Here is a 13799-nt window from a genome sequence, read left to right on the forward strand (position 1 = left end):
TGAGGGCTCTACAGCCCCCCTCCCTCCAAGCGTCAAAGGGACCCTCCGCCAGGGCCGGGGGAAAAGCCGGATTAAAGTGAATCGGGGTGTATGGGGACGGGAACGTGGTCCAACGGTCGTCACCGCTCACCGTGTCCCATACCTTCAGCACCGTGCTCGTGGGGGTGCTAATGTAAGCATTCTTGGGGCGGTCTGCCTTAGGCTTCCAGGCCAGATCCCAGATGGAGCGGCCCGCAACGCTACGATCCATGTGGAGCCAGTGCTTTTCCGACTTCTGTTGGGACCACTCCACGATGACCCTCAGTTGGGCAGCTTTGTAGTACAAATGCATGTCCGGAAAGCCAACCCCCCCCTCTAAGCGTGGGCGCCTCAGGATGTAGAATGGAAGCCGTGCTCGGCCGCCCTGCCAGACATATCTTAGCATCATGGTCTTCAATCGGCGGAAGTAGTCTAGCCCTATTGGAATAGGCAAAGCCGGAAATAAATACAGCAGTTTGGGAAGGAGCACCATTTTAAGGGCGTGTATCCTGCCCAGCCACGAGATGAATTTAGGCTTCCAACGTTCTAGCTCAGTTCTTACGGAGGATAACATCGGAGGGAAGTTAGCGTGGAACAGGGCATTCACGGTGGAAGTCAACCGCACGCCCAGGTAGAGTAAGGACTCCGACGCCCAAGCTAGTGGAGTGAGCAGCCTGGTCATTTGCACCTCCCCCGCCAAGAGGGTCAGGTTTAGGATGTAGGATTTATCGAAATTAACCTTGAAACCCGCCACTTCCTCGTAGGCAGAGAACACTGAGTGGACATGCGGCAGCGACAGTGCCGGCTCCCTGATAGACAGCAGGACATCGTCCGCAAAGAGCGAGATCTTGTGCTGCTCGCCCGTAAAGGGAAGTCCTAGAATCCTCTCGATATCTCGCACTGCTAACGCTAATGGCTCAATACCAAGAGCAAAGAGAAGGGGTGAGAGGGGGCATCCCTGGCGCGTCCCTCGGGAATGGCGAAAACTCGTGGATCTATGGCCATTGACCAGCACACGGGATGTGGGCCCACTGTAGTTAGCCTCAATCATCTTCACGAAAGAAGGCGAGAAACCGAAGGCCATTAGAGTCTGGTGCAAAAACCCCCAGTCGACGCGGTCGAAAGCCTTCTCTGCGTCGAGCCCTACTAGCACCGCGGGTATGCGGAATCGCTCCGCCTTTTCGATGAGGTGTATGACGCGGCGCAGGTTATCGTGGGTCTGTCTGCCTTTAATAAATCCCGATTGATCAGGATGGATCAGGGCAGGCATCAGGTCCTGCAGCCTCCCCGCCAAGATAGAGGAATACAGTTTGGCGTCCAGATTGAGAAGCGCTATCGGGCGGTAGGATGTACAAAGGGTAGGATCCTTCCCCGGTTTGGGAATAATACTGATCAACGCCTCAGCCATAGAATCCGTGGTCCTGCCATCAACCGCCATTGCGTTGAAGAGGGAGACCAGGTAGTCGCATACCTCAGAAGCGAACGTTTTGTAGAAGAGGGCCGTGTAGCCGTCGGGCCCGGGGGCCTTGTGCAGCTTCAGGCCTTTAATGGCATCCAAGACTTCCTCTCGAGTGATGGGGGAGGATAGTGATTCGTTCCACTCCCTAGAGACCTTCGGGAGAGACAGGCCCTCCAGGAATCTGGATTGTGCGCTGGGATCGAGAGCGTCACTCGAGTAGAGTGCCGCATAAAAGCGCCTGAATATGGCCGCTTTGTCTGCGTCTCTATGCTGAACAGAGCCCGCTTGATCGCGAATACCCCCGATATAGTCCTTCTCGCGTTTGTCCCGGAGTTGCCGGGCAAGATGGCGCCCGATCATGTTGCCCTGGGAGTAGGAGGTACGTCTAAGTCGCAAAAGAGTAAATTCCGCCCTGTTATTATAATGGGCCCTCAGTTTCCCTCGGACCGCCGTCAGGGGGCGTAGGGTCACCCTGGACGGGTTCGCCTTGTGGGCCTGTTCCAAAGTAGCCAGTTCCAATTCCAGAGCCTCCCTCTCCTCGCGCCTTAGCTTATTCAGGTTTGCGTTGAGGGCGATGCACGTGCCCCGTAAGGAGGCCTTGCACGCGTCCCACGTGGTATACACAGACGTGTCAGAGGGCGGGTTAAGGAAGAAAAAAATCACCAATCGCCTTGCGTAGGGCCTTACACGATTCCTCATCTCGCACCAGGGCTGCCGGGAAATACCACTTGCGCCAACCATCCCCCCGGTGGCCCAGTGCAGTCCCAGAACCACAAGGCTATGATCCGATAGCGAGAGTGGAAAAATACTAGCTAATTGTACGTCCCCTCGAAGGGCCTGACTAAGCAAGATATAATCAATGCGGGAGTACGAGTGGTGTACGTTGGAAAAAAAGGTGTAATCCCTGGTCTGTGTGTGGAGAAAGCGCCAACTGTCAATCAGCCCCAGGTCTCCCAACTGCCGTTTAGTTTCGTCTGAGAAGACGCCAGTGTCTGCCCTGCGGCCCCCAGAGCTATCCAGACCCCTGTCCCACACCATATTGAAATCGCCTAGTAAAAGTAAATGACCCTCCACAAAGTCCCCCATCTTATCCAGTAGGTCCTGCAGAAAGCCATTCTGTCCCGCATTAGGGGCATACAATACAGCAAAAGTACACAGGCGGCCCCGCAACAGTCCCTTCACCAGTAGCCAACGGCCGTCCCTATCCACACTCACACCCATGGGCTGAAAATGCAGGGAAGCCCGAAAGAGTAGGGCCACCCCTCTATGCTTCGTAGCTGCAGAGGCCCTGTAGATAAGGGGGAACTGCCGATGCCGAAGCCTCAACTCATCCTTCCTAGCCAGGTGGGTCTCCTGGAGGGCCACTACATCCAAATGGTGATCTATGATGTTCTTCCAGAGTTTCTGCCTCTTCTGTGGAGAGTTAAGGCCCTTTACATTCCAAGTTCCTATGCTGACAGGCATAAGGGATTACACAGATTCCACGCCATGCTCACAGCCAAACAGCCACGGTGCCCGCACCGGTCCCGCACACGCTCCACAAACCAAGCCCAGGGAAGATAAATAAACATGGGGACTCTAGGGAAGAAACCCAGCCACAACCAACCCAGGAGGCCCGCCCGGTCACTCCGCAAGTCCCGTGAGGTATCCACAGTCCTAAGGTACGCAAGGGTCAACGAAGGCAGATCCCAAAACCATATACAAGACACAAAAGAAAATATCGACAAAGGCCCTTTCAACACACATTCATCACACAACGCCGCCGCCACCCCCCGAACTCCCATCCCCAACCCAGAACACCCCGCCATGACACCCACATTCAGAGCGCCAAAAATCCCACCCCCTAACCCCCCAAGAACAAAGAACAACAAAATGCAACTCAATGCACTGAACCTGAACCTCGCAGTCTTCAGTTCCAGCAGGTCATGGTTCAGAAGTCCCCCGCTGGACTGGGGTTGGGGCAGGGGTGTCCACCTGGGGACCCCCAGGTCCAAAAGCCGGGGTGTCTTCTCCAAAAGTACCTTAGTACCCCGAGGACCTCAGGCCAAGAGCCCCTCCGACGCCACTCCATAAGACCGGGGTCACGCTGCACCAGAGCCCATCTGGGAATCCGTCATGGTGGCGGAGGCCACCGAAGCCACCGCGGCCCCTCTCTCCTGCTCACTAGTCGCCGAATCCGGCCGCCGCCGCTCCGGGGACGGGCCCACCCTGTGCCATGAGGAAGAGCGACGCCGTCTCCGGAACGGAGAACCCCGCGCCTCCTGCGACGGTTCCGTGTCCTCAATACCAAGAAGATCCTTTGCCTCTCGCAGGGAATTGATCTGTCGTAGCCGATTCTCCCATCTAAAGATGATCCGGAAAGGATGGCCCCAGGAGTAGGATATTCCGCGCCCCCGGAGATAGGCGGTCACAGGTCGAAAGTCCCTTCGTTTCTGCAGGGTCGTCGCCGCCAGGTCCTGGTAAAGCTGGGGGTGATGGCCCCTGACTTGCAGCGAAGCAGTGGTTCTCGCTTTTCTCAATATCTTTTCCTTCATCTGGAAGTCATGGACGCAGACGAGGATATCTGGCGGCGGTCCCCCGCCCCTCCTGGGCAGCCCCACTCTGTGGACCCTATCCATCTGGACGTCACGCACCTCTTCATCCTCTAAGATCTGGAGAAACAAGGCCAGGACGTATCCACGCAGATCCCCTGCTTCCCCGTCCCACGGCACTGCTTTGATACGAATGTTATTTCTTCTGGAGCGGTTCTCCAAATCCTCTGCATGGGTTTGCAAATCCAGATTCTGCTCCGTGAGGCGTATGATATCCTGTTGGAGTTGATGCACATCATTCGCCATGCTAAGGTCATGGTCCTCCATCGTCGCCACTCTCTCTCCAATCCCATCTACGTCCCTCCGTACCTCCCTGAGGTCCGAGGCTAGCTGCGTACGGAGCTCGGAAATGTCTTCCTTGATAGTCGCGAAGAGTTCCTTCATGAAAGCTTTAGTTGCCGGCGCCTCATCATCCGATTGCCTGGAGGAGCTGCTGGCACCGGGCGACGCCGGTTGCTGCGATGATTTGGGGACTACCTCCTTCCCCGTCTTCCCCCCTCTGCGTTGTGAGTTGGACATGGCTGCGGTCTGCTCCCACGCACTTCCACCTGGGCTCTGGATAGCTGCCGCCGGGAGGCCGAGGCTCGGACCAGTGATTCACCGCGTTGGGACGGTCCGCTGAAGGTGCTATTCGCCCTCTCCGGAGGTCATTCAGGAGCACCGTCAAAAGTGCGGTCCCTCTTCCACCAGGCCACCACTATTCATTGACGCCGCCAGTATTCAAGGGTCCTTCCGGCCCCAGGGGCAGAAAGCGGGCGGGAAGGCCTACACCCCAAAGCTGGCGACCAGGCGTGGGGCCTGTGGGGTCCCAATACAACATGCGTCCTCGCCAGTGTTAAAGACCCGGGAGGAGCCGGCCCGGTCCGCCACCGTCAGAGCCCCTCCAAGGTGGCGTCAGGCGCTCAGTCACCAGTAGGACCCACCACCTAGGCGGGCGGCAGTCCAGGTGCTCCGTTCTCCAAAATCTGCGCCAGCAAGCCGCAAGTCCTCCGCTCTCCCTGGTGCCAATGCACAGCCGAAGGCCGCAGCTGCGCCCGCGGAGCTTCCCTCGGGAGGGTGTACCACAAGCGCAATGGCAGGTCACTCCACAATGTCCACCAGCAGGGCCAACTGGATATTCAAAGTCCCTTCACCACTTTGGGCCGGCCGCCCTCGTTGTATGACCCTCCTTGCGTTATGCCGGCGTGTGCAGGACCACGCGCCGGCCCTCCAGCCACTCGCATTCACCAGGCTCAAGTTCGGAAGGCCCCAACGTGGCGTGCGTTCCTGGGTAGGTATCGGGCCTCGCTACCATGCAGCTCTTCCTTCCTTCCCCCTCCGGTATACACACCAATCCGCTGCTCTCCGAGGGGGGGGGGGATCCGCTCGCTCTGCCCCCGCCGGGCCTGTGTCACAACGCTCGTTGCAGGCGTTCTAGGGGCTGCCCTCCTACTCGTCGCCGGCTCCTCTGCCAGCCCCCGGCGCGGCCCGCCAAGTGTTCCTCTCAGCGCCTTTCAGCAAGCGCTCCTCGGCCGGCGGGATCAGTACCCCGCCTCTCCCGCTCAGCGCGATACAGCCCGCGCCGATGCTGCGCCAGGGCTTAGGACCGCTCCGCCTCCTCCGGCCTCCAGGTCACGCGAGGCCGCCGCTTCACAGGCCTCAGCTCGGCTCCCTCCAACGGCTCCTGCCGGTCACCCCTCGCCGAGGCGACGACACCGGGACACGCCGCCAGTAACCGGCAGCCTCCGCCGATCGAACAGCTCAGGCAGGACGCCTCAGGACCCCGCAGTAAGTCGCTGTGCAGGATCGGCGTCGGAGAGGCTCGAGAAAGCATCCTACTCCGACGCCATCTTGGCCACGCCCCCTGGTTTACCTTTTTTACAGCCCAGGGGATAATCGCAGAGGACTAGCACTAGTAATTCAATTTTTGCTCCCAAAAGTTCGAAAAGGGGACAACTGCTTTTCAAAACAGGCGATAGGGTTATCTGGTAAGAGAGCAAAGGGACCTAAACCCGCTGCTTTAGTATGAGAGGCCAAATTCAATATATTATTTTTTTACCAAAATGTGCGACAATTTGTTTTGTTATAAACTATAGTGTCATTTCTAGAATTCCAGGACTTCAGCGCCTTAAGCTGTAAGTCAATAGCCACCGAGAGAATACTGTGATCTCTTAAATCCATCCTCATTACCTCAAATTGAGTACAAACACCTAACATTTGGTAAGATACCACTATATAATCGATTAATGATTGCCCTCGAGAGGAGTGAAAAGTACAGGAGGCTGGGGAATCCTCGTAAAACCTTAGATCTCAGGCATTCTAGGAAAAGTGTACCCTGCATGTCTGATTGAACATTTCCAGGTAAAATAATCTCTGGAATACTCCATACCTCTTCCAACTCAGAACTTCCAAAGGTCATACAGGAAGAATTTGCTATTGAAATCCCCATAATAATAATCAATAAGCAGTCTTCCGAAATACTAATGTTGTATACAAAAGAGAACATAGCATCAACTAAAGAATCAAAAGACCTCCTAGGGGTGATAAAAACATTTACCAACAGGAATGTTGAATATGATCCTCCAATCACATTGAACAGGGCTAACTTTAAACGGATGCAGAGTGATAAACAAGCACCTTAGGATTCCAATTTATGCTACTACTAAGTCAAATAGCTATACCTCCACTGGGGGGATCTTTTACAGAGGGGTTTGCTGTGCAAGAAAATACAGAACATATTCAAGTTTCCTGCAAGCAAATTATCAATGGACTAAAACACATTATAAAATTTAATTTAGAATTAGACTGTTCCAGTCCGACATATTCCTAGAAAGAATTTTACCCAAGGGGCTACCTCTGCAGCACTGAACGTTTATTATTCCTTTTTTAAGCATACAGTGCACTTTCTACTCAACTCAAGGGTGCTAACTCATCTCCCTTGCCAGATTCCCAGGCCACTGGCCACATGTCCAACAAAGTTTATCACTCTCCTCCCTGTGTCTCACCTAATAGAGATTGTGATGTCCTTTAACCCCTTGCATGCTTGTGACGGAACCGTTCCGTCACAAGCCTCGGGTGAGCTGTGCTTGTGACGGAACGGTTCCGTCACGGCCCGCTCGCCGCGCCTGCGTTGACGATTTAATGGGCGGGCGGGTTCGTGACGGAACCGTTCCATCACTAGCACAGCTCACCCGCGAGCCGTGATGGAGCGGTTCCGTCACAAGCACGGAACCGCCGCGCGGCCGCCCCACCCCCTTAGCGCTGCGGCGGAATAGCCGCCGCAGCGAAGGGGTTAAATTTGCAGCACCCCTTCTATTGTAGGAATCGTAAGTGGATGCCTGAGTGCCCAATCTTAGGCTATCAAACTTAGGATCTACGATCATCTCAAACGGAAAAGCATCAATACCTTTCTTCCAGAAATGATTCATGTTGCCCAAGATCAACATTGCAACAATCCTTGATCCAAATGTAACACTATAGCAAGAGGATCCAGATGCACACTGTCAATATCTTTTCTTTTCACCAAACTCAGGGCCTCAATTTCTAACAAAAGCTAAAAAATGAAGCTTCTATTCAGTGGGCCCAATTCAGTGACAAACAAAGAAAAAAAATCAAAGTATTTGAGAAATTGCCAAATACATATCCTCCAACTGACCTATTGTTGTGTTTTGGCCCAGCACCTGAATTAGGCGACTGTGTTGAGAGAAAAAAAAGGAGTAGCCTCCCCATTAATACTCCTAACAAACTTAAGAGCAGTGTGTGGAGACGATTCCCCAGAAAGGGAGACTAATGAAGATCTTTCGCAGGCACTCTCAGCCTCTTAGGGGACCCCGCAACCTTCTTCTTCAATGCTTGCCAATTTGACATCCCCATACCCAATATCCTCTTTCACTACACTCACGTTTGTGCCGCCCTAATTATTGTGGACAGTTACCCACAAATCCGTGAACCCTTTCTCCTGCCAATGACATTTTAAGATTGGTACTTCCAATATATTAGGGAAAGAGCCAATGTTTTCTGGAGAATCAAGCGTCTTACCTAGATGTAAGGGGACAGACTCTTCTAAAACATTTGAGAACCTTAGTTTTTTTTACTTACATTTCATAATGCGCTGAGTTAGTTTCTTTTTCCCCTTCTGGCGTTTTACCCTATCACATTCCTAGGGGATCCACTTCACAGGAAAACCACCATTTGGTGGAGCCCTAGATGAATTAGCACTAGAATGATCATCTAGGGTAACTACAACACCAGAGGTAAGGGGAGCCCCTTTTTTAAAAATCAAGTAAATAGGAAGAGGGTATTCGATTACAGTTACTTTGGACTTCTTGACAGCACTCTTCAGAGAAATTATTAACAGAGGAAGAGGAAATCATATTGTCACCTCCTTAGTGGACTCTGGATTGCCAGGGTCACTCACCTGAAGTCCAATTTCTTTCCCCCCATTGTTTTTATCACAATGTTAGTCTCAGAGGCCTGAGATTTTACTTCTATTCCTTTTTGTTCCTTCCTTGGGCAAAGGCCAAACAAAGTACGGTGTGGCACCCCCAATAAGATTGAGGACAACACATCTAACAGATGATCAAAATTAGCACCTGATCTATCCAATGAAGCCAATAGCGAAGATAAATCCTTCTTATCACACAGTAGAATATTGGAGTGAGCCCTACCCTTACCTGCCCCTTCCCCTACCAAATTAAACGACTGCACAAGACCTTGAGCCCCTGCGGGCACAGAGAAATAACAATTTAAAGAGGTTTTTTTGTACCCAATAAAGAGACCCCTGATGAAGATGTACTAATATACAAAGCCGGTAATGACTAGGTAGACTGTACAAAGGAGGGTTCATGTCCAACCCTAAAGCAATTGGTGGTCTTAAGTTGGCCTCCCTTATCTGATTCTTCTCGGTACGGGGGGCAGTATATGGCAGGGAACACCAAGGTCCACATTGCATGAACCCACACAAGGTCCCCTGTGGGACTCTTGAGGAATCTCCTTAAGTGGCAGATTGTTTGGTGCAAAAGGAGCATCTTGACCACCGAAAGGAGCCATGGGACACTTAGGGCTGATCTCAGACTCAAACTTGATGCTAGTGATGTTCATCATAGGCATGGCCCCTACATCCTCTTCTCTCAGTTGACAGCGTGCATCCTCTTCTTCTAGTGGACAGCATACTTTATTAGACAGGATTAGGGGGGACAGCCGGAACTGAACTGTGGCCAGTTCGACTAATCTGGAAGAGGAAATTCCCCAGGACAGAGCCATATCTGAACTTTCATCATCTCCTTTATATGTGTCTGAAGCCATCTCCCATTCGTTATTCCCTACCTGTTTCTACTCTTCGAAACCAAAGACAGAATAGAAGGGTGAGACTTCGGGAGCGACAGATGAGACTGTGGATTCTTACTCCAAATATTATTTTTGTTTTTAAAAGTTTGGGAAAGCTGAAGTATGTAGCAGTTGAGCCTGAGCAAGACGTAGAAATTGAACGACCAGAATGCAAACACTTTAATGTCATCTTATGAAAATGTCCTGAAGTAAAGAAGGCCACCTACAAAGGACCTACCTCTGTCCTACTAGTGATTGATTGAGTTTAATTAATTGAGTTCAACAATAGTCCGACAAGCTACTAGGTAGGGAAGGGGAGCAAACAATGAGCTCACAGACTCCACCCTGACCTAGCAGGGCTATCTCCATGAGGACAGGCTCAACCCAATGTGGCCACTCTAGCAACCACTCTACCACATCCCCAACCCTTTGGTATTGATATTGAACTTTCAATATTTCGGTATTTCAGTATATTTCAATGTTTTGAATCCAAGATCACGTCCAGGCACCAGCCACCACTAACCACATAACGCTTGTCGCGAGGTTGAATTTGAAGAAATTTCATTTAACAATATCCAGCAGGCATAGATGGCAGTGATAAAAAATTTAGCAGGGATAGACGGAATAAAATAAAAGGGGGAAAAACCAGCAGGCATCATGAGAGACCAGGTCCAGGCTTTCAAATGGCAGGCAAAAAGTTAGCTATATCCTGCATAAAATACATGTGTGCAGAGTGCAGGCTCCCCACCAGGAAGCACAAGCCTCACCGACCAAATGCTGGCCGCCTCCGCACCTCCGAGGGGGCCTGCAGCCCAAGCCTCCACTGCGCACTTAGTGACCCAAGTTGCCACTATAGCACAAGATCACAATGTCCAGCTCATCACCTTGCACCTTGTGTCAGCAATACTGCTGTCTGCCTCTTTACCTCCTGCTTTCCGGAGTGGGGAGAAAAATACTGCTACTGGCAGAAGAGTTTTTTGAGTACTGAGCCAAATACCCCCTCTGCCAAAGAACTCTCCTGCTGGATACCGACAAACCATGTGCTCTGGCTGGCTCGCACTCAGCCATCACATCCCACCAACCCCCCTTACTGGGACTGGGAGACCTTTAAGGAACCAGAGAAAAGCCACGGCATCCAGCACGAAATCCTCAGGGCTGCAGACTCCGAACCCAGGTATAAAGCTTATAAACATGTTATTTCATACTTAAAAATAATTGATTTTTTTTTTTAGAAGTCAACTTGGTGTCAGAGACCACAGTGGCTTCCTGTGCGGATTTCTCACAAATAGATATTATAATATTGATGCCTGGCATTCATCTGAGAGGCTACCATCACAAGTACATCAAAAAGCAGCATGTGGCTTATGGCTTATATAACTTTTTTGAAAACAACATTATTTCTCGAACGCATTCATTTGACTTGGCTTAAATTTCTAAATAAAACTGTGGTTTTCAATCATTGGTGAAAAGCTTAGGGCCTTTATTCTGAACATTTGAAAAGATTGTGACTTGTCTTGGATATCTGCTGTAGGTCAGGAGAACAGAAGGAACAGGAATGTTATTGTTACCAAATCTTCATGGAAAAGCAGGAGGACATGGTTGTGCCGGACGTCCAGCAGCTGGTGGCACACTCCTTCATCTCATCTGATTTAAAGCTAACTGAGGTAAGCAGTTCTCTGACCAAGTGCAGCAGGAGGGGACTTGGACTCCCTTTCTCTTTTTAGATTGTGGAACGTATTGTTGAAAATATTTTCTCCCTTTATCTTGGCAGATACCATCCTGCTTTATAATTCAAATGCCTCGGTTTGGCAAGGAGTACAAGATGTTTAGTAAAATAATTCCTTCACTTGAGCTGGATATCACTGACCTGCTGTTTGAAAGTAAGTTTAACACTTGCTGTATAAAGTATTTAAGGGTTTCATTTTTTTTTTCATTTTAATTTGCTTCATTTAACAACATTAGTCATAAAAGCGTACAATAAAGGTCATAACATAAAAACCATATAAAAATATAGTAAAAACAGTTTGATAAAAGATCATAACCTCACAAAGCAAAATGTGAAGAGATTATAGAGCAAATGTTTAAAACACAAAGGGGTCATCTTTTCGCACCCATGGTTTGTATGGGAAAGACACGGTAGAGCACAAGAATAACGGGCGACATTCATACAAAGTAGTTATAATGTTCAAGTAAGAATTTATTGTAGTTGACCTAGACGAGAAGGTGTGTTGTTTGCTGATACAGACTGGGAGATAATAAGGGGGTTATACAAGAGCAATCACTGCTTTTGCTCGAATGACGCTCATTTTACCCAGAAACTTAGCAACAGCACATGAATATACCGGATTCAAATCTAATCTGAGTATACTAAGCTCTACTTGGCTACTGCGTGTCCCCATCAGCCAGGATATGACTTTAATCCATGTGCAAAGAATACCAGCATACCCATAACAGACAAATAAGAAATGTCCAACCGATTCAGAAGCAATTTTACATAATGGGCATGCTTCATTTTTGTCTGGGGCCAATTTAGCAGTAAGTCTTGAGAGGCAATGTGCCTGTCCTAAATTGGTAGTATAGTTCCCTATCTAAAGGGGCTGAGATTATATCCTAATATGGTTCCAGAAAGAATGTAGATTTAAAATAATAAAAACTTCCAATCAAAGGATGGCCAATGCTTGCTCTGACTGCATTTTTGTCAACCGAATGCCAGTAATGTTCCTTCAACAGCCTAGCTGTCAGAGGTGGCCTAGAAAGCTGGTTAGTCCAGAGATCCAACAACAAATGGCTAATAACAGCTTTTGGACCTGTCTTAGCCAAGGTATTTTGTGGAATCTATCCACAGCCATCACGACCCTTAGTGCGTCATCATATTGGTATGAGCTCGGACTGAGACCACAGACTCCTCAAAAACAGCCAGGGATGCAATTTAGCTCTATCTGCCAGAGTGTGATGATCTATATCCGTCATCAGAGGCTTAATGGGTGTACTTTGTGGTATGAGTACCAGATTCCTCAAGAAACTATTTTATGATCTAGTCCTTGGCTGAAGATTGGAAAACCCCCATAACTCTGAACCATAAAGACAAGCACTCGCAGCTTTGGCATCATACAATTGCAATTTGCATAAGGGCTAACAGTTTAGTAAGAGAGCTGCTATGTTCTCTTGCTATGGCCCCTGATATTTTCCTATGTTTGAGAGTCAAAAGGTCCAACTGGGATTTCCATGAGGAGTTCGAAGGTAGAGTAACTCCCAAATAACTAAATATGTTAGTTATGTTAGTATGTATTTATTAAGCGCTCGTACGCCCGGGGGCTTCATGGCGCTATAGAAGAGAACACAACACAGCAGTTAAAAGAAGGTAATAATAAAACTCAACAATAAGCCTGTGAGAATAGCCAGGTTTTAATCCCTTCCATGCTCATGACGAGCTCAGCTCGTCATGAGGCACAGTTGAGCTGTGCTGATGACGAGCTCGTCATGACACCAGCAAATTGGCAATTTTCAGCACAGGGGAAAAATAACCACAGCAGCGATGTGGTTAAGAGAGTGTCGGAAGCTAAGAAGGTTTACCGCTTAGTTTCAGTTGAAGGGGAAGGGAATTCCAAAAGGTGGCTGCAAGATGGTCAAAGCAGCTACCACCTAGGCGCTTCCTTTTGTAAGATGGAACAATCAGTAAAGATTTTTGAGCGGAACGAAGATTTCGGGATGGATTATATCTGAGAAACAGATCTTTTTTTAAATTTAGGGCCGGAGTCTTGTAAAGATTTAAATAGGATGCACCCTGTTTTAAATGCCACTTGCTGCGCAACAGGCAGCCAATGTAAGTGTTTCAACCCAGGTCTAATAGATTGCCTTTTTGGGAGTCCCAGAATCAGTCTGACAGCCTGATTCTGGACCAGCTGAAGACGTTTTAACTCTCCAATTTGGAGCCCCAAATAGAGACTATTGGAGAAATCCAGTCGAGACAGGACCAAGGCAAATATGACCTGGATGAGGGCGGCCTGTGAGAGAAAGCAGGCTATTTTTCTTATTTTTTTTAATTGAAAGAAACTGGAGGAAACTACCGTGCCGACCTGTCTTTTCAGAGAGAGATCCTCGCTAATTAATACTCCCAGGCTTTTAACTGAGGACGATCTAGAAGGTGGAGCCCCCATGCTAGATGGCCAAAAGCATGGGCTCCAACTTAATACGCTCTGCCCAGGCAAGACCAATTCAGTCTTGCCTGGGTTGAGTTTCAGATGGTTACAACTCATCCAACCCTGGATGTGTGACATGGTGTTTTGGAATTCCTCCACCGAGTCCTTGGTGTTCAAAGGGAAGATGAGTTGCAGATCATCTGCATAGTTAAAGATGGTAACTTTCGCATTTCTTAGGGAGTACAGTAGCGGGCGCAGGTATAAATTAAAAAGTAAAGGTGACAGAGA

At 49.6% G+C, this 13799-nt stretch overlaps 1 protein-coding gene across 2 annotated transcripts in view; it reads left to right on the forward strand.

Annotated features, from left to right (window-relative positions):
* Nucleotides 1–13799, forward strand: part of LOC147724807 (ubiquitin carboxyl-terminal hydrolase CYLD-like) — a 481074-nt gene that overhangs the window by 425389 nt on the left and 41886 nt on the right. For both annotated transcript variants that reach the window (XM_086966313.1, XM_086966314.1), the window contains 2 exons: nt 10904–11036; nt 11144–11252. In XM_086966313.1, coding sequence (XP_086822439.1) covers nt 10904–11036; nt 11144–11252 — 242 coding nt within the window. The remainder of the gene's footprint in view (nt 1–10903; nt 11037–11143; nt 11253–13799) is intronic.

The sequence above is a fragment of the Lissotriton vulgaris genome, chromosome 4_1 (genome assembly GCF_964263255.1).
Source record: "Lissotriton vulgaris chromosome 4_1, aLisVul1.2, whole genome shotgun sequence".
NCBI classification, from domain to species: domain Eukaryota; kingdom Metazoa; phylum Chordata; class Amphibia; order Caudata; family Salamandridae; genus Lissotriton; species Lissotriton vulgaris.